General features: G+C 45.4%; 1 protein-coding gene across 1 annotated transcript; it reads left to right on the top strand.

Annotated features, from left to right (window-relative positions):
• The first annotated feature begins 283 nt into the window (after positions 1-283).
• Positions 284-19,853, top strand: LOC309607597 (glutathione S-transferase A4-like). Its single transcript, XM_082346302.1, has 4 exons — positions 284-5,042; positions 17,296-17,400; positions 18,012-18,894; positions 19,200-19,853. Exons 1-3 carry the CDS (start codon positions 4,956-4,958, stop codon positions 18,042-18,044), a joined length of 225 nt encoding a protein of 74 aa, XP_082202428.1. The 5' UTR covers positions 284-4,955; the 3' UTR covers positions 18,045-18,894; positions 19,200-19,853.
• The last annotated feature ends 365 nt before the right edge of the window (positions 19,854-20,218 follow it).

Genomic DNA, 20,218 nt, shown 5'->3' with positions numbered 1-20,218 from the left:
TGATTTGCATTTCTCTAACAATTAGTGATGTTGAGCATCTTTTCATGTGTTTGTTGGCAATCTGTATATCTTCTTTGGAGAAATGTCTATTTAGGTCTTCTGCCCATTTCTGGATTGGGTTGTTTGTTTTTTTGATATTGAGCTGCATGGGCTGCTTGTATATTTTGGAGATTAATCCTTTGTCAGCTGCTTCATTTGCAAATATTCTCTCCCATTCTGAGGGTTGTCTTTTCATCTTGTTTATGGTTTCCTTTGCTGTGCAGAAGCTCTTAAGTTTCATTAGGTTCTATTTGTTTATTTTTGTTTTTATTTCCATTTCTCTAGGAGGTGGGTCAAAAGGGATCTTGCTGTGATTTATGTCATAGAGTGTTCTGCCTATGTTTTCCTCTAAGAGTTTTATAGTGTCTAGCCTTACATTTAGGTCTTTAATCCATTTTGAGTTTATTTTTGTGTATGGTGTTAGAGAGTGTTCTAATTTCATTCTTTTACATGTAGCTGTCCAGTTTTCCCAGCACCACTTATTGAAGAGGCTGTCTTTTCTCCATTATGTATTCTTGCCTCCTTCATCAAAGATAAGGTGACCATATGTGCGTGGGTTTATCTCTGGGCTTTCTATCCTGTTCCTTTGATCTATATTTCTGTTTTTGTACCAGTACCATACTATCTTGATTACTGTAGCTTTGTAGTATAGTCTGAAGTCAGGGAGCCTGATTCCTCCAGCTCCATTTTTCTCAACAGGTTCCTGGGGGTCCAAGTGGGCAGGGGAAACCTGGCCATGCTCCCTTTTGACCCTCTGCCCTCCCAATGGTTCCCCAATTTCCCCCTTCGGGCATGGGATCCTTTCCCATCCCACAGCCACCCCTCAGGGGTGCCAGTCCCATCCTGCCTCCACTTCTCTGCCCCCTTCACTCCCTCCACACCCCACATCCTACCAGGTCGGTGGGGGTCCCTCCTGGCCTCTTAGGTGTCCTTGGTCCCCTACCAGTGCCTGGTAGGTGCCCTTGTTGTGAGGAGACACGAATTCCATGTCCTCCTAGTACGCCATCTTGACTCCGCTTCTCCCATGGTATGTATTTTATCTATTACTTTTATCAGTCCTTGGTCTTCACAATAACCCTCTGGGGGGGGAAGTGCAACCACCACCCCCATCTTAAGGATTAGGAGAGATGGAATAAGGTTGTACAATAGTGAGAACTCATGGCACTAAAGCCCAGAGCCCCCAACCTTTGAAAGATGGGGATAGTCACACCCACTTATCATTTCTGTTTTAGGATCCAACCCCCATGCCTAGCACAGAGTAGACTTTACATGAACGAAACCAGATCCACACCCGAGTATGTTACTGAACCAAACTTGGGTCCACTCGCCCATGTGCAGTAAAGCCAATCTACTGACACTGGGTTGTGCTGAAGGAAGATGCAGAGGTTTATTGCAGGGCACCGAGCAAGGAGTCCAGAACAGCTAGTGCTCAAAATGCCCAAACTCACCAATGGGTTTCAGCAAAGCATTTTTAAAGACCAGGTGAGGGAGGGGTGTCCCAGGGTATGGGATCAGCTGGTGCCCGATTCTCTGATTGGTTGATAGTGAGGTAAGGGGGTGGTGTCACATTATCAATCCTTAGGCAGCCAGTAGGTCTGGGGGCTATGTGCTCATGATCATCAGGTAGTTAATTTCTTCCATTTGGTGGTGGTTTTAGCATCTGTAGAACAACTCAGGAATGTCCATCAGATACTATTATCTAGGTACTTCAGAGAGGAGCGATAGCAGAGGATGGGGGCAAAGAGGTCTGTCCCGGGAAGGTCCCATAGGGTCCTGCTGGGTTACAAGCCCTCAGCTTTCTCAGTGTTCATTCCCTTGGACAGGCCAGAGTGGCTGTTATCCACTTCCAGGGGGTTATACCCCAGGGAGTCCAGGTTTCCCTCTCACTCAGTGACTCTCCCCTCCCCATGGAAAATACAACATTCCATTCCTAGCACCTAGACTGCTATCCATTTGTCCGATGTTGCTGGGTTCCCACTGATTCCACCTCCAAGGGTCCATATCTCTACATCCCTTTGAATGTCGACCCTGCCATGCCAACAAGAAGGTTGCCCCATTCTTAATAAGTTTAGGATAGCATTTTGCTGCCAATCCTTTTGTCTGAGAGAGTTTGGTATTATTGGCACCAGGCACAGCCATTGGTAGATCACTCTTGACTGGGTCTCTGGAACAAATATATAGTCTGGAGCCTCCAAGTCATGATACTCGGTGACCGTGTGAGGTACCTGTCTCCTCAGGTACCTTGCGCACGGGCAATGCAGGGCGGGGAGTTTTCATCTCTCTGGGTTTCAAATCACTAAGAGAATAACCAGCCAGAAGAAAGACTTTTCAGCCTGCATTTTAAGCACGCACTGCTCAGAAACAGCTTTCTGGAGGCTACCAGAAATGATCATATTTGGATCCACAGTTTCTAAACCAAAGGATAACTTTCCACTTTGGCTAACTGGGGTAGCAGACTAGAATCACTGTAAACAGAGATTTAGCAGGATTTCCTTTGTCCCATTGAATTTATTTCAAACAGAATTTGGACTAGTTAAATATTTCATGGAGACAGAACGACAGGAATCAACCTCAGACCAGCCCCAGCCAGACTTACAGCCTCATCCCCATCTCTCTGGGCAGGTAGAGGGGGTCAAATGGTGCAGCTCTTTGCAGTCAAAGGAGAGTGGAGAGACGGAGTTTCCCAAGTGAGACGCTGATATTTAACTTCACCAGCATTGCTTTATTATTATTTCTTTTTTGGCCGCACTGCACGGCATGTGGGATCTTAGTTCCCCAACCAGGGATCGAACCCATGCCCCGTGCAGTGGAAGCGCAGAGTCCTGACCACTGGACTGCCAGGGAATTCCCAGTATTGCTTGATTTTTGTCTGAAGCTGCAGGATGCCTGGGGACCTGGAGGGGATCCTTTGAGGGAGGGCTTGAATTATTTGTCAGTTGCCCAGTTTCTTTTGCCTTGCTACCTCCTGACACCCGGTCAGGACCTGGAAGCTGGTCCACCTGGAATGTGAATAACCCGGGCGTGGGAACCCACTGTGTGTGTGTGTGTGTGTGTCCTTTGCCATGTTGGTGAATTCCTGTGCCCTCCTCCTTTTGACTTCTAAGAGTGTGAGGGGCTACTTCTCTTTGGTCCTTAACCATCCTACGAGGGACTCTCCAGGAGATCAGGGAATTCAGGAGTTATCTTGTTGGAAGGAGGTTAGAAGACACAGTCGCCATTCTCCTCTTCTCATATTTTCTCCACATTTACTTTACTATAAGATTCATTTTAAGGTTTTTCAGTAGTGAGTTGCTGGCCTTAAACATAGCTCCTCTAATCAGAGAATTGTGGTGCCTTTTTAATCACTGTGTCTCCCAAGATAACAAAGTGGTGGGTTTTCAGGAAGCTCCTTTAATTGTCAACATGCCGTAGCTAAAGAGGCAATTTAAAAGGAATGAATCTGGACAACAATCGAACATAGGCAGTGCCCCGGGGGTGGCAAGACCACAGCGAGAAAGGAATCCAACTCCTCCCAGAGTTCAGCTGTAAATCCAACACAGAGGAGAAGCGGACGGTTGTGAGGGAAAATGGCTTCAAAACACCTGCAAGACTTTGAGAACCCAAGTGACTTTGTTGTCTTAGGATTGTGGGTATTAACACTACGTTTCTCATCATAAACTGAGCTACTGGTATTCTTGGTTTTTTTACTTCCTTGTGAATTTGTTAGTGCAGGCAGCATCCTCAAGTGGTACCCTGGCTAGGGCGTGATGTGGGGCCGTCTGGGGCTCACCTGGCAGAGGACCACGGTGAGTGCTGCTCTGCTCGGGAAGCTGAGGGCGGCCTCCCCCTCCACGCGCTCACCCTGACCCTCCCTGAGCGCCTCCGAGCGCCTTGTGCGCTGTGCCAACAGCTGGCATTGTTGCCGTTTTCTTGAAGGATGCATTGTTGCATCTGGGGTCAGAGGGGCAAACGTGAGAAAAGAAGATCCAACCACCCTCTTAGTTGGTATAGAGCTTTAGTATATTCAAAGCACTTTACCTTTATGTTATCTCATTTGATCCCCTCTATAATCCTGGCAGGGGTCACTAACATAATAGCCACTGTGACTCTTGCAACCACGAGATAGAAAGTGCCACTGGGTACACGTGCGTTATCACTATACTCTGCTTGAAAAGGCCGCGGGTCACTTAGCGTAATTCTTCCCAGTTACAGATGAGGGCATGCAGGCAGACAGAGGTTGAGGGAATTGGACTTGAGGTTACCCAGCTCCTTGGTGGCCGGGTAAGGACTAGATCTTGGTCTTGTCTCAGTCTGCTTCTGTGCTTGTCCCAGCATCAGGAAAATCTCGTGACAGAAACGAAGGAGTCCCCAGTTCCCACGGATCATTTCCAGCCCAACAGGTCCAGCTCCTTCCCACTGTTAGAAAAGATTTCTTTTGCAGGGTCATTCATGAAACCATCCTATTAACCCCTGGTTCCTTTCTCAAAATACCAGAGGCAGGCTCTCGAATCTACAGAACACAGATACCTTGATAGGTATAGTTTGTTCTTCCCTTTTTCTTAAATTGTGAGATAGAGCATACATACAGGAGAGTGCAAAAACATTTCTATACAGTTTAAAGACTAATTATAAAGGCTAATTACTAATTCTGCTTCAGAAACAGAACATTATTAGCATCCCAGAACCCCACACATCCCCCTCCCCAATCACAACCCCCATTCTCCTTACTAGAGATAACCACCATCTTGTATCTGTGATAATTACTTTCTTGCTCTTCTTCCTAGTTTTACCTCCTACGTATGCATCCCTAAATAATAGTTTTGTTTCACCAATTTTGGAGTTGTTTTTAAGTGGAGACACACCATACAGTCTGTGTTAGTTTGTTCTTTAAACACATTTCTCTTATTTTGCCCTTCAGAAAACCCAAGCCAGGAGTCATGGTGGCCAAACCCAAGCTCTGCTACATCCATGGCCGGGGCAGGATAGAGTCAATCTGCTGGCTGCTGGCTGCAGCTGGCGTGGAGGTTGGTTCCTGATTGGGAAAGGGAAGGAGGGTAATCTGGGCGAGACTGACGTGGTCCCCTTCCCCCTTCAAAAGTCAGGGTGGTGCCTTCAAGCTGTATCCACTCTTTCCTTTCCAACTGCCTTCCTTTGTAAGAGGTGAAGGAGGGATCACAGTCTTCTGCTTAAACAGGGGTACGAAGGGGAAAGCCTAGGGAGGTGTTCTGGAAGCTTTGTGAGCCTCGAAAGATCTTGATGGATCACAAGACAGAGGAGAGAGAGGAGGCCCACATCTAAATCATTCTCTCTGTTGGGACCAGCTGATTTCCTGGAGTCTTTCCAGCTCTGGTCAGCACCTCAATCATGTTCTACCCATGACTGCCCACCAGAACCTTAGGCCCAGCTGCAGCCTGGCCCCCCCCCTTGACCCTCATCTGAAAGGTCTGCCCCACTGGGATTTTTCCTTAACTCTGAATTCCTTCTCGCTGACTTCTCTGTAGATTTTCACAAGTGCTTTGGAATTGTTTTGTTTCATGCAGGTGTAGACTCCCTTGTCCCTATTTGAATGTCATCTCCTCTAGAACATGGACTTAGGACTTTATTTTGCTTTGTTTTACTCACCTTATCTTACCCCCATCTCAAGGTTTGGGGGATAAAAAGGTCACTCTCTCCCACAAAAGCTTTGGAAACTCCATCAATAAATGATGATACGCCCACCTGAATAATGATCTTTGGATCACTTTCATTGAATATGTGAGCATCAAAGAAAAACTTAATTTGACCCGATATGGAGGGAGAAAACACAGAAGAGAGAGAAGAAAGAGAGGAAAGGGAAGAGGAGAAATCCCTGGGGAAGTTGGAGGAAAGGACAAGAGTTTGGAGAGAAGGCAGAGCTAAGATGAAGAAAAGGAAAAATATGAATGGGGGCTTGGGGATATCCTTTAAGTAGGCAACAGCCAAAAAGGGATGCCAGTCCCATGTCAGTCTAAGCTACTCTATACACACGCTCTGTCAGAATTTTCAGCTATGTGGTAGATAGCTTTGTGGTTCCTTTTAAAGTTTTCATTCTGGAAGCCGTTGGGAATTTTATACTGTGAGCATTTCTTTTCTCCCTCCCTCCCTTCCTTCCTTCCTCCCTTCTCTTTCTTTCTTTTCTTTCTTTCTCCTTTCTTTCGCTATCTCTCCCTTTCCTGCTTTCCTTCCTTCCTTCCTCCCTCCCTTCTCTTTCTTTTCTTTCTTTCTCCTTTCTCTATCTCTCCCTTTCTTTCCTGCTTTCTTTCTTTCTTTCTTCCTCTCTCTCCCCCCCGCTTCTCTTTCCTTCTCTCTCTCTCTCTCTCACCTTAAGGTTATAGCAATGTCTCTATCCTTTATCTAGTTTGAAGAAGAATTTCTTGAAACTAGAGAACAATATGAGAAGTTGCAGAAGGGTGAGCCTAGATTTATTCAGTGTTATCTTATCGGAAAAAATACAAATATGTTCTTGGAAATATTCATTTCAACACAGAGCTCTGGAATGACAACCATTAGAAAAGGCCCCCAGTGTGATTGCTAACACTGACTGTTCGCTGTGTCCCTGGCACAGAGCTAAATGTGTCACCAGCACTACCTCCTTAGCCTTCATAAAAGCTCCTCAAGTAGGTTATGATTCTGGCTTCGACTAGATATGATAGCCTGGGTTGACCCAGTGCCAACTGGTTCAATAATCCCCATCCCACCAGAGAATCCTTCAAGAATTCTTTACAATGATCCAGTGGGTTGGAGGAGAGGGAGTAAAAGGGAGGGTGAATTGCACCGAAGATGTTCTCTGGTTCTCATGGTTCCTATTCACTTTTTCTTAGTGGTTTTAGCAGATTAACAGACACCGTTTTACAAGGTCACAACTGTAGAATCAAAACTATAGAAAAGATCCAAATTTGACTGAATTTAGAAGAAGTCCTTAATCCTTACAATTCCCCAGAAAATTTTCTCACACTGGGAGAGAAGACTGGTGAGTTCCCAGTCCTTCTTAAACTTCTAACAGCCATAATGTGATTGATATTTTCTTTATCTAAGGAAACCCGGTGTCCCTATTGTTGCTGATAGATAGCCATGAAATTAACACAAATTATTTTTTAAGAAAGACATTCAGCAAGTCATCAACAGACCTAGTGTTTACCAACTGCATGGTTTGGGGCAAGGCCTTTAATTTCTCTGCATCTCGTCTCCCTGCCATAGAATAACAGAATCTCTCTGGTCCTGGATTGCAGTATGCCGGGAGATCTCACTGAGGGGGAAGACATGCTTAGCCCTTCCCAATTCTTGTCCAGGACCTTTATTATCTAGAATACCTCTGAAGCGCTTCTTCCCCTCTTCCTCTTTATTTCTGCCCCATTTTACTCTAAATAAGGACAGTCACATAGCAGTGGTTAAATACCTATGTACTGAATAAATAAATGGACGTATCTCCATGAACTCTCCCATGATCAATCTGGCAGGAAGTGCTCCCTAACAGCTTAAGAAATGCTCCAGCCCTCCCTGAGTCTGTGATGCTGCTATTGTGCTTGGGACACCCTCCTGAGCATTGCTGTTATTTGTAAACAGGGACAGCCAGAGAGAGCACTGGGCCAGGAGTCAGGAGGCCACTTCTGCCGGCTTAGCTGTCCCCTCTGGGTTTGAGCAAGTCACTTTGCCCCCTTGGCCTCCACAGTACCATCGTTTATAATATGAACTACTTGAACTAAATGATCTCAAAAATCCTCTCCTGCATTCTTGATGTGAGATTTTTTTTAATCCTTCTGAAGAGGACGATCAGCTCTTAGAAGCAGAGATCATTTCTAATGGCTGTTTGCATCACTGATAAGCAGCAACACAGAGCCCGGCTTTAGATGTTCCTTCAGTTTTGGACAAATGTAGAACTGCCTCTAGGAAATGGAGGTTTTGCAGTGTTTCCATTAACAATAGTATTGATATTTCCAAAGTATGGTCACAAGTATGATCCCACTCAAAGAAACTCAGTAAGATGGACAGGACAGATACTTTTACAGATCATAAAACAGGCTCAGAGAAATTGAAGACTTGCCCAAAGTCCTCCATCACCCCATGAGACAGGGACACTAGCTCCCTGGAAAGCTGTCACTGGTGCCTGTGCTGGTTCTCTTCCACCATGTTCCCACCTCTCATTAAGCCAAGTAGGAACAGTATTGGAAGTTGGGGGAATTAACTGTGGCCTTTGCCAATGCACTGGTGAAGTCTGGCTCCTATACTAGGTAAAATTCCTTATCCTCATTAATGTACAGGTGTGAGTGAAAATTTAAAGGCTGCTCATTTCTTCAAGACCCCATGAAAAGAGCACTATATGTAGTACATCTTTAAATGCATTATTTATATAGGCAGTCACTGACAGAGAAGAAAAATTTGATTTTACTGAACATTGATTGTTGACAGTATTGTGTTTTACTTATGTTATCTTGTTTCATCCTTTCAAAATCCTGCTAGTTGGATATTATGACCATTTTAGAGAAAATGAAACTGAAGCTCAGATAAGTCATTTACATGAAGTCACATGGCCGGGAAGGGCTAAAGCTGACATTCGGACCCAGGACCTGGGTTCTTGCTGTCACGTCCATCCCGCTGCCGTGTAGACCTAGAGTGACACCTGTTGTGCTTTTTAAAGAATTCAGACTCCATCCCTGATCAAAATATCTGGAGGGTGGGGTGAGCATTTTTAACAACCCACCTCTTCCAGGTGATTCTTATACACCTGAAACTTTGAAAACCAAAAGCACTTATAGCATAACACAGTCAGAGTAAATGTAGAAAGCTTTAAAATAATCATGATTAACCAACACACAAAAATTCATGAAACCATCAAGCAAATCTCACATTTTCCATGAAGCAAATGGTAGACATTTTTTCAACAACTGGGGTCTTTAACTCACCACTTTGGATGAAAACGAATAACCACAATGAAATTAGAAGTGGACCCTCCTGCAGGCTGACCACAACCATGGAGGGAGAGTATCTTAACCTCTCTTCACTCAAACCACAGATGGATGCCTGCTTTTCTGCCAGGTGCCTCTAGTTGAAATTGACGGAATGGTGCTGACACAGACAAGAGCCATCCTCAGCTACCTTGCTGCTAAGTACAACTTGCATGGGAAGGACCTGAAGGAGACACTCAGGAACCAGAGTGTTCGTGCCTATACTTGGTTCTTAGCCAAGCTCTGTGGTCCTGCACCAACTGAGACCCAGCTCAGATGTAGCCTTTCAGCCTGGATGGAGGGGAGGAGGCAAGGGAACAGGGGGAGATGCTCGTGCTACAACAGCATGTCTTGTGCATACTCTGAATACCTGCTCCAAGTTTCCCCTTCTACTCTTCATCACAATTTGCATTCAACATTCTCGTATTCTCTCCCCACTCCTAACAAAGTATGTTCTCATCAAATGACCTGGTAAACTATTCTGCATGAAGGTGGAAATGACTGACTCAGCAAACAAATATTGAGCATTGTGTCAATGATCAATTACTGCAAATAACGCTGTATAATATGTCACCTTGAAGCCCAGTGACTTAAAGCAACAAGGATTATTGCTCACCAGTCTACGGGTCATCTGGGTGTCGGCATTTCCGGGCCAGGCTTGACGTATCTTGGCTGGACTCACTCCTATGCGGTCAACCAGTAGTCAGCGAGGAGACCCTGGTTGGGGTGTTGGCTGACTATCAACTGTGGGGGGCAAATGGCCCCGTGTCTCTCAGTCTCTCATCCTGAGCTTGTTCTCCTGGTAGCCAGGCAGGGTGGTCAGAGAGGGTGAAAGCACACAGGCTCTTAGGTTCTCGGCTCAGAACTGGGACCTCATTCTATTAGTCAAAGCAAGTCATGAGGTCAGCCCAGGCAGCAGACCCCATCTACTGATGGGAAGAGCTGCCACATTTTATCACAAATACTGAAGGGTGAAGATGAGTGGCCACGGTTTTTGTTTTTGTTTTTGCATTTATACACCACAGGCATCCACTCTGTGCTGAGCACTGGCTGAGGATGATTGGGTCCTCCTCCCAGGAATAGTTCGGTTTCACCGGAGATGAGTAAACTTAAGACAAAACAAAGACTTGAAACTATAAAATTCTATCTGGATTTGCAGTCAGGGGACCTGTTTAGTAGTATACCTACTGTATAGCACAGGGAACTATACTCAATATTTTGTAATAACCTATAAGGGAAAAGAATCTGAAGAAAAAATAGATATATGTATGCATAACTGAAAAACCCAAAACTAGCACAACATTGTAAATCAACTACCTCAATTAAAAAAAAAAAAGTCGTTTCCCCAGTATCTAATTGCACCAAAAAAAGTGGCGGATCAGGAAACCCCATACTCAAAGGTTCCTCTCGGATCGAGAGTCCACCTGTCTTGTCAGGATCTACATGTATGCCGATGGCATCCTGAACCTTATGATGATGGTGGCGCTGGCTGCGCTCTAACCCCCAGAGGAAAACCCGGCTTTAATTGTGAAGAAAGCTAAAACCCGGCATTTCCCCGTCTTTGAAAAGGTAGGCTGCAGGGATCTATTTGGCCGAGGCGGGTGTGGCACAGGGTCCGGGTCGGTGACAGCTGCGCGCTCAGATCCTACTGCGGAGAGAAGGGCGGGGCGGGGCGGGGCGGGGGGCAGGGCGGGGCTGACATTTAAGACGGCCCCCCCAAGTCCCCGCCTCCCAGGGCCCTCCAACCCCCTCAGCCCAGGAGGCAGTGGGGGAGGGGCGGATGAGAATTGGGGGAGGGGGGGTGCACAGTGCAGCAAGTCCCCTCCTCCACCTCCAGGATCCAGGACTGTGACATTTCCTACTGCTGATGAGAATAAAGAGTGAAATCTGAAAAAAACGGAAGCTCTGTTGGAGCTGTACTGCATTTGGACCAAAATTTTAATAAGGATCCCAAAACAAAGTGTAATTATGGAACCTCTAACCGAACAGAATTGGAATAAACCAAGGGCGATGAAAGGGTATGAGATAACTGTTCTGATAGGATTTTTAGGAAGTAAAATCTTATGGAGGGAGAAAGAATAGATTATTTTGATTTCTAGCATAAACATTTAGTGCTTTCCATTTCTTGTAGTGCTTTGAGTGTGTTTTTACTGAAGAAGCAAGGCTGACAGGTCTGCTTGTGTTGTTTTCCTCCCCAGCTCCTACCAGACCATTCTGCCCCGTTAAGTCCCCCTGATGCCAGGGGTCCCCATGAAGCCCCTCAGTTGCTCAGAGCCTCTGCTCAGAGTATTACCAAACACAAGTTCATGTGCCCAATGCACAGCGAGGCCAAACAAAGCAAAACGTGGGAGTTTGGAGCAAAAAAAGGTTTATTGCAGGGCCATTCAAGGAGATAGGTGGCTTGTGCACCAAAACCCCGAACTCCTCAAAGGGTTTCAGCAAAGCACTTCTAAAGGGAAGGTGAGGGAGGGGCATGGTCAGTTGTTGCAAACTTCTTGGTGTAGGAATCCTTTGTTCTTGCAGCTGTCCAGTAGGTCAGGTCACAATGTTCCTGTAAACCTTCAACAAGACAAATGTTATTCTCTGTTCTGCAACTCTTTATCTCTATATGAATGGACTCTTAAAGGTTACAGCCCTGAAAATAGGCTATCCTGTATATTTCAGGCCACAGGCAACATTCTTTTGCAAAAGGTGCAAAGCCAGCATGACTAAGCACAGGAAAAGGACCAGGTCTAATATGGAGTCAGATTTGTTCTTCCTTATTACAAGACAGCACTGCCTCTTTCCTGATGTGTTGCCCATCCTCAGACCTCTCTCTATGATTCCTGCCACTGCCAGACCTTACCTGGCTTCTATTCCAATTCCTTACAAACATTTTCTCTAATAGGTGACCATAGGTTTTGTAGTTTAAGACTAGCATTTTTTAATTATTAAAAAAGAAATACGTAAGGCATTCATATAAACCAAAAGAAGAAAAGAAAGAAAAAAAAGAACAGTAATCCTACCAGCCAAATGTTTCTGCTTTAGACTTCCTGACGTCTTATTTTACATTTTTCTCCCAAATGGCATCATACTAAATATTGTTCTGTGGCCTGCTTTTAACATTTTTTTACATGTCAACACATGTGTGTGTTTATTTACATGTCAGTATTCTTCTGCAATATCATTTTATTTCCTTTTATTTTCATGAAGCAATAGAGTCACATCTTTTTGAAAAATCAGAACTAATATAAAAAGGGCATTAATTATGGAATCTCATTCTCACCAGTGCCCTCCCACCTTCCCACCCCCATAACCTTTTTTATTGGTTTCCTGTGTACCCTTCCAGGGTTCCTATTTATGCAGATATAAGAAAATATAAATATATACCTATCTCCCCTCCTCCCACTTTCTCACACAAGACAGAAAATAGTGTATATTATGTTCTGCCCTGGGGTTTTTTTTTTTTTTAACTAAACGATGCAATGCATTGCATTCTCTGTCAATACAGGGATCTTCCTCCTTCCTTTTATATATATATAATATCATTTTAAATTGCTGACATATTTCTTGCAGGGAGGTAACATAATTTATATAATCAGTTATGTTTTCCTAGAAACATAGGTTATTTCTAGTTTTTCATTGTGCTAACATTCTTATAGTTATTTCATACCCATACTTATTCCCTTATAATAAATTCCTAGAACAGGAATTGATACTTCAAGAAATATGAATTTCTAGAGTTATTAATATGCATTACCTACTGGTGTCAGTTTTTCTTTTTAAAATTTATTTATTTATTTATTTATTTTGGCTGCATTGGGGCTTTGTTGCTGTGCACAGGCTTTCTCTAGTTGTGGTGAGCAGGGGCTACTCTTTGTTGCAGTACGTGGGCTTCTCCGGGCGGTGGCTTCTCCTGTTGCAGAGCACAAGCTCTATGTGCACGGGCTTCAGTAGCTGCAGCACGCGGGCTCAGTAGTTGCAGCTCATGGGCTCTAGAGCACAGGCTCAGTAGTTGTGGCACACGGGCTTAGTTGCTCTGCAGCATGTGGGATCTTCCCAGACCAGGGATCGAACCTGTGTCCCCTGCCTTGGCAGGCAGATTCTTAACCACTGCGCCACCAGGGAAGTTCCTCAATGATTCTTCAGTAAGAAAATTTCACTAATGCTAAACAGGCCAGCAATTGTATTACCCTTCTCAGGAATACCCAGAAAATGTGTATTGAGGATTAACTTGGAGTCAGCACTCTGGGCCTCACAAGCTGACAATCTAAGCTTCTCCCTCTCATGACAAAGTTTTGGTTTCTCTTAAAGGTTGTGACTGCTCTTGAGACCCTGATTTTACTGTTTCACATTTCAGGCATTTAAAACAAGAATCAGCAACATCCCTACAATTAAGAAGTTCCTGCAGCCTGGGAGTCAGAGGAACCTGCCCCCCAGATAGCCACTATGTTGAAGTTGTCAGGAACATTTTGCGGTTCTAAAGGCAGCAGGCTTACAATGGCAAATTAATAAACCAATCGCAGCATCGGCTTATGTCACCAAGCAACTGTAGATTCTAGGAGTAAAGTGTAGATTCTAGGAGTAAAGTGTCTGAAAAGAACAGAACCATATTGACATCTGCAGCAAATGCCAATTAAATGCAATATAAAACCATTTTGGGGCTTCCCTGGTGGCACAGTGGTTAAGAATCCGCCTGCCAACGCAGGGGACATGGGTTCGATCCTGGCCCAGGAAGATCCCACATGCTGCAGAGCAGCTAAGCCCGTGCGCCACAACTACTGAGCCTGTGCTCTAGAGCCCGTGAGCCTAGAGCCCGGGCTCCGCAACAAGAGAAGCCACTGCAATGAGAAGCCCGTGCACCGCAACGAAGAGTAGACTCTGCTCAGCGCAACTAGAGAAAGCCCGCGCGCAGCAACAAAGACCCAATGCAGCCAAAAATAAATAAATAAATAAATTTATTAAAAACAAATATTCTGATATGTGAAAATTTTTTTAAGCTCGTCAACTGTGGTTGATGGTTACAGTGATTATGAAATCACTGTTCTGTGTAAATGAAGAGGCTGATATATTTCCGACAGTGGCCTACAGAGGGCACTGTTCTTGCTGTCTGCATCAAGACCAGGACCATCGAGGGAAGAGTGAGGAGAGATTTCAGGCGGCAGGATCTCTCCGACACCCACAGTGATGCTGAGTATTTGGGATAGGAAAAAAGTGGCAAATGAAAAATCAGGAGTAAGATAATGGCTGACACCAGTAAATCCTAAGAGGAAGCATGGGAGACAGAGAGCGTCCGGGAAAGATCATTTTGCAACCCTGAAAAAAACTTGGACAATTAAGACAACCCTATTCCACTTAACAGAGACACCTGAGGCTAGGTTTTGCTTTGGTCGAACAATTCCAAGTAACACTGAGATTAGATATAACTGAAGAATATTTATACAAATTGACCCAAAGATTCCCTAGCCTTGATATACATTCTTTAAGGGTAACTATCATGTTCTAAAGCCGTGAAATTTGGAACTCGGCCCCCGTCAGGGCTCTGTTTGGTGAGGGATGGAGAGCTATTCAGGGTGATGTTCCAGGCCCAGCTGTGGCTCCTCCTGGGGGGTCTCTGGCCTGGAGCAGGGCCCCTGCCAATGGCTTGGGGTACACAACTTTACCACTCTAAGCTGCTGCTGGGACGTCCCGCCCAGGCTACACACTGGATCAGTTTCTGAGCATATATCCAGGTTCATGGCCTTACTTGTGAAATGACTTAATGACCCACCAGACTTCATGCTGCTTCTTCAGGACCACCATGGGGCATGATCTTCCTTATGCTATACCCTGTCCCATCTATTCCTCCTCCCCATTCAGAGGACGGATGGACTGATCATCAGTTATGACAACCCAGGCCAGTCAGCACCCCTTGCCCAGTAAGGCCTGAGCTCCAGTCAGTCAAAGCCCAGCCTGGGGATTGCATTTAGCAAACAGCCCCATCTCATCCCCCACCTGCACAGCCATGGCCAAAAGATGGTGAAGAAGAGAGAGAGGGATGGTGTTTCAGAGGAAACCCAGCCCACTCTGTGTGGGATGACTTTTTCCTCTGACTTTCACCAAAGCCAAGAGTCTGACCTGGTAGAAATTAAGTGGAAAAAGAAAAAAATTGTTCGGAGATGATTCAAAACTATAAACCAGTTTCTTTTCAGTATTATCGCATGGTCTTGATAAACAATTCAAACAGTTTGGAAGGCTTTTACAGTGAAAGATAAAATCCTTTCCTCCTTGGATTGTTTTCAAAAACAACCACTTCCTGGGTCCTCCCTCACTCCTTGCCCCAGAGCCTCCCTTGAGAAGCAGAGCACCTCGTGGTTGAGTTCCCAAAGCTCTAAGCCAGGTTTGCCTTGTTCTGCTTCATGGGTTTTGAACACAAGCCCTAGGTCTGACCCCAGCCTGGCATGCACCCCAAAGGCACTGACAAAGGCACAGCTCCCTAAAGCCCCAGAAGTTTTCGTTGCCCGATAATCCCATTAAGTGTAACTTGCTGTCTTTATTATGAGTCCTAATCGCTTCATCCTTCCCTATAGGGTTCTCTTTGGGCCCAGGACCTGCTACACAAGCTAGTAGGGTAACTCTGGGTGCCCAAGGAAGTGAGCCCCAGAGATCCCAATGGCTCCCAGCAACATTCAAGGTCCCACTTTTCCTCTTCCGACACCGGAGAGTCAGCTTTGGACAGAAAGAGAAGGGCAAGTGAAGGCTGTCAGCTCAAACTGCCCACTGAGATGGAGGGCGGGGCCTTGTGGGTCCTGGTCCTCTCTTCCAGGAGATGCTGGGATGGAGCTCCTGGTACCAGCCTTGCTCTCCCATTTCGGGAGTTTGGAACTCTGACAAATGAGAATTTCTCTTCTAGGTGACTATGAATCTCCCCTATTTCAGTTAAAGCCTATTTTTGTTTGTTCGTTTGGGCCTCAGCATACAAAGAATTAAAACCTAGGCAGGGGCCCCATAATGGCCCCTCCTAACTTGATGTTGATATTTAATCATCCCTTTGAACTCTACCCTGGACATCAAATCATGTGTTTGCTGTATGAGCTTCTCGGCACAGGGCCAGAGAGAGGAAAGTTAAGAACAAGTCAGAGATGGTTGCTCCCACTTGGTCACCAGCCCGAAGCAAAATGGGGAGAGAGGGGTTGGCTTTTGGTTTCCGTTTTTTATTTTTTGGGTGGGGGAGTGGAGGGTGGTTTGCTAGTTGTAGTTGTTGCTTTTAAAGAAGGAAGGGGTTTATTTGCACATGTGTTTGAAAGTGTGAATTCAGGGACTTCAGACCATCAGGACTGCCCACATCTCATTGTGTGTTGGCCTCAGTCTCTTCCTTGTTCTGTGGTTGGCTTATCCTTGACCAGGGTGGTCCTGGGGCACTGCTACAGCCACAGTGGAACCAGGTGGAGGAGGCAAGAGAGCTTCCTCAGGGGAGTGGAGCTGGTATTACCCAGAGAAAAAGGAGAGGTGCTGGGCGGACATAACCCCACAGGTCCACAGCTCCCCAGTTTACAGAGAGGGAAAGTCAGGCTCAGCAGGCCCCTTACCCCACAGGCTAAGCTCCCACTGTGGTGTGTGGCCAGCAGGGATTACATTCTGGTTTTAGGGATGGGACAAACTAGAGAGAGGAGCCAAATTTGTCTAAGATCACAAGCTAATGAGTGGCTCAACCAGAACTTGGATCCCGAAGTTGGGACCCATGGTCTTCTCAATATAATTGTTGGTGGCCTGGTGTTCAGTTTGGGAGACTGAAGATAGGTAAGAAATAGTGTTACTGAATCAAGTCCGCTGCTCACCACTCAAAAATCAATACTTGAGAGAGGCAAATGTTGGTAGAAAGGAAAGTAGCTTTAATCAGAATGCCAGGGACCTCCCTGGTGGTCCAGTGGGTAAGACTCTGCGCTCCCAATGCAGGGGCCCAGGTTCCATCCCTGGTCAGGGATCTGGATCCCGCATGCATGCCACAACTAGGAGTTCACGTGCTGCAACTAAGAGGCCCGCGTGCTGCAACTGAAAGACCCTGCATGCCGCGACTGAGACCTGGCGCAGCCTAGATAAATAAATAAATAAATAAATGTTAAAAAAAAAAATCAGAATGCCAGCAACCTGGGGAGATGGTAGACTCAGTGTCCCCCCAAAACCACCTCCAAATATTCTGCTTGGCCATGTAAGTTTTTAAAGGGAAAAAGGGAAGTAATCTCAGTTAAGCATTGAGATGGGGGGTCAGAGTCGTCGCCGTCCCCCACTGTGTGCCGGCTTGTGTGCAGCCTTGTCGACTTCGCGTGATTTTTCTTTACATGTTTTCTTGTTCACACAGTTTGTTCGCAAGACTACTGAAGGGGAAGCTAGGGAAGAGATCTGGTCATCTGTTAATTACTCATTCTTCATTTCTGCTTCCTTCATCTACGGAAAGAACCAACAGGTTAGGCAAGGTATTGTGTGATCAAAAATTTGAAAGGCGTGCAAGGGCCGGAGATGAGTAGAACATGAGGGTGCCTAGTGTAAGGTTAGTGTCAAGACAAAAGGGGCCTCCTGCAGAGAGCTCTTTCCTGCAAAGAGCTCTTTCCTGCCAAAAGCTGCTTACAATAGATCTTTCGCAGCAAACTTGGACCTGGTGTTTCTATTCATAGCCCTCAGCAGCCATTATAATGCTATGATTAGTGTATTTCATTTTTTGCCCCAAGCCCATTCCCATCCAATATCTATTGGATCCTCCCCAAATCTTGCAAGGGTGGACTTTTTTCCTTCAGATTATTACACTATTGGAACTTGATGCACTGTTTTTTGGATAAAACTTTTTATGGAAGTAAAGCAAACAATAATAAAGGGGACAAATCTTACCTTTACAACTCAATGTTTTTTTGGTTTTGTTTATACAAATGCCACGTTGCTATGTTTGAAGAAGCATCACTGAGGGATAATTGATATATTATAAAGTGTTCAATAATGTTTAGTAAATTTAGACAGTTGTGCAAGCAGCATCTCACTTAAGCTTTAGAACACTACCCTCACCCCCAAATCTTCCCTGTTCAGGTTGATCGCTGCTCCTGCTGGGGAAATCTCTGAAGACCCTAAATCAGTTAAGGACTTTGAGGTATGATCTCAAGAAAATAGGATTTAATGCAAAAGTAAGCTGTAATTCAACTGGCAGTTTTCCCAAAGGGCAGGAATTTGCAGACTGTTCTAGTACTTGAACATGAATATTCTGGGCCCCCTAACGCAGAGCTTTCCCACCTGTGTGTCCTGGATGGGTTGCAGCTGGAGCAGTCTCTTAGTTTACCCCAGGGCTTACAAGTATTGCCATTTCTTCTCTCTGCCAGTTTGTAAAAGGTTGGGAAGTTGCCCTGGGGGCACTGATGATGGATCCTGAGTTAATAGTTTCATGAGTCAAGTCAGCTTTCAACATCACCCCACTTTCCTAGCATGGGTTCTGTGTTCATCACAGCTTCTCTCTTTTCTTTTTTTTTAACTTTTTAAATTTTATATTGGAGTATAGCCAATTAACAATGCTGTGCACTTGCAAAGCGACTCAGCCATACATACACGTGTATCCATTCTCCCCATAACTCCCCTCCCATCCAGGCTGCCACATAGCATTGAGCAGAGTTCCTACAGTAGGTCCTTGCTGGTTATCCGTTTTTAATAGCAGTGTGTACATGTCAATCCCAAACTCCCTAACTATCCCTTCCCTCCACCCTTCCCCCCCTGGTAACCATAAATTCATTCTCTTAAGTCCATCACAGCTTCTCTTGTAGATTTTTCTCCAGGGTTAAGGGTGTGTTGGTTGGCTATCAGGAACATTCTGGTCCTCCTGGAAATTATTTTCTTCTTGTAAAATAACAGATATCTCTGGTTTGTATATATGTCTCTCATGTATGTTTTATTGTGGTAAAATATGCATGACTTAAAATTTAATGTTTTAACCATTTTTTTAAAATTATTTATTTATTTATTTATTTATGGCTGTGTTGGGTCTTCGTCTCTGCGCGAGGGCTTTCTCTAGTTGCGGCAAGCGGGGGCCACTCTTCATCGCGGTGCGCGGGACCTCTCACCATCGCGGCCTCTCTTGTTGCGGAGCACAGGCTCCAGACGCGCAGGCTCAGTAATTGTGGCTCACAGGCCCAGCCGCTCCGCGGCATGTGGGATCCTCCCAGACCAGGGCTCGAACCCGCGTCCCCCGCACTGGCAGGCAGACCCCCAACCACTGCGCCACCAGGGAAGCCCTTAACCATTTTTAAGTGTACATTCCAGTGGCACAAAACACATTTACACTGTAGTGCAACCATCACCATTATCCATCTCCAGAAATTTTTAATCAGCCTAAACTGAAACTGTGTACCCATTAAATAATAACTCCCCATCTCCCTTACCCCAGCCCCTGGTGACCTCTATTCTCTTTTCTGTCTCCATGAATTTGCCTATTCTAGGTACATCACCGTAGTGTGTAACTGCGTGGAACCCTATGGGGACTTCCGGGGACAGGCCCCTTCCCCCAGGTCCTCTGCTTTAGTTCCTCTCTGAAATACCTAGCTAACAGTTTCTGATGCATTTTTCCTGAGTTGTTTTACAGATGCTAAAACCTCCACCAGATGGAAGAAGTTAACTCCCTGATGACCATGAGCACTTAACACCCAGACCTGCTGGAGCCTGAGGATTGATAATGTTAATTAACCCCTGTGACACCATTACCTTGCCATCAACCAATCAGAGAATTGTACACGAGTTGATCACATACCCTGGGACACCCCTCCCTCATCTGGCCTTTAAAAATGCCTCCCTGAAACCCATCAGGGAGTTTGGGCTTTTAGAGCATGAACTGTTCCAGGCTCCTTGTCTGGTACTTTATAATAAATGCTGCACTTTCCTTCACCACAACCCAGCATCAATAGATTGGCTTTACTGCGAGCAGGCAAGCGGACCCAAGTTTGGTTCGGTAAAAATTGGAATCATACCATGTTTGTCCCTTTGTGTCTGGTGTATTTCACTTAGCATAATGTTCCCAAGGTTCATCCACGTTGCAGCATGTGACACAATTTCACACGCTGTCTCGTTTGTTTTTAACGAAAGTAAGCTCCCTCCTGTTGTGTTACCTCCAAAGGCACTTTACACAGAGGTGTTTCAGGACCTGCAGAGCTGACAGACAGACCCTGGGCTGGAGGACCCTGTACATACCACCATCCTTGCCCAAGAAGCCGACTGGGATCCTGTTCTTTCTGGATTCTCTAACCACAACCCTCTTC

Source organism: Balaenoptera borealis, assembly GCF_965194805.1.
Source record: "Balaenoptera borealis genome assembly, chromosome: 12".
NCBI lineage: Eukaryota > Metazoa > Chordata > Mammalia > Artiodactyla > Balaenopteridae > Balaenoptera > Balaenoptera borealis.
The sequence above is the reverse complement of the archived record's forward strand: the minus strand, read 5'-3'. Positions and strand labels throughout refer to the sequence as shown.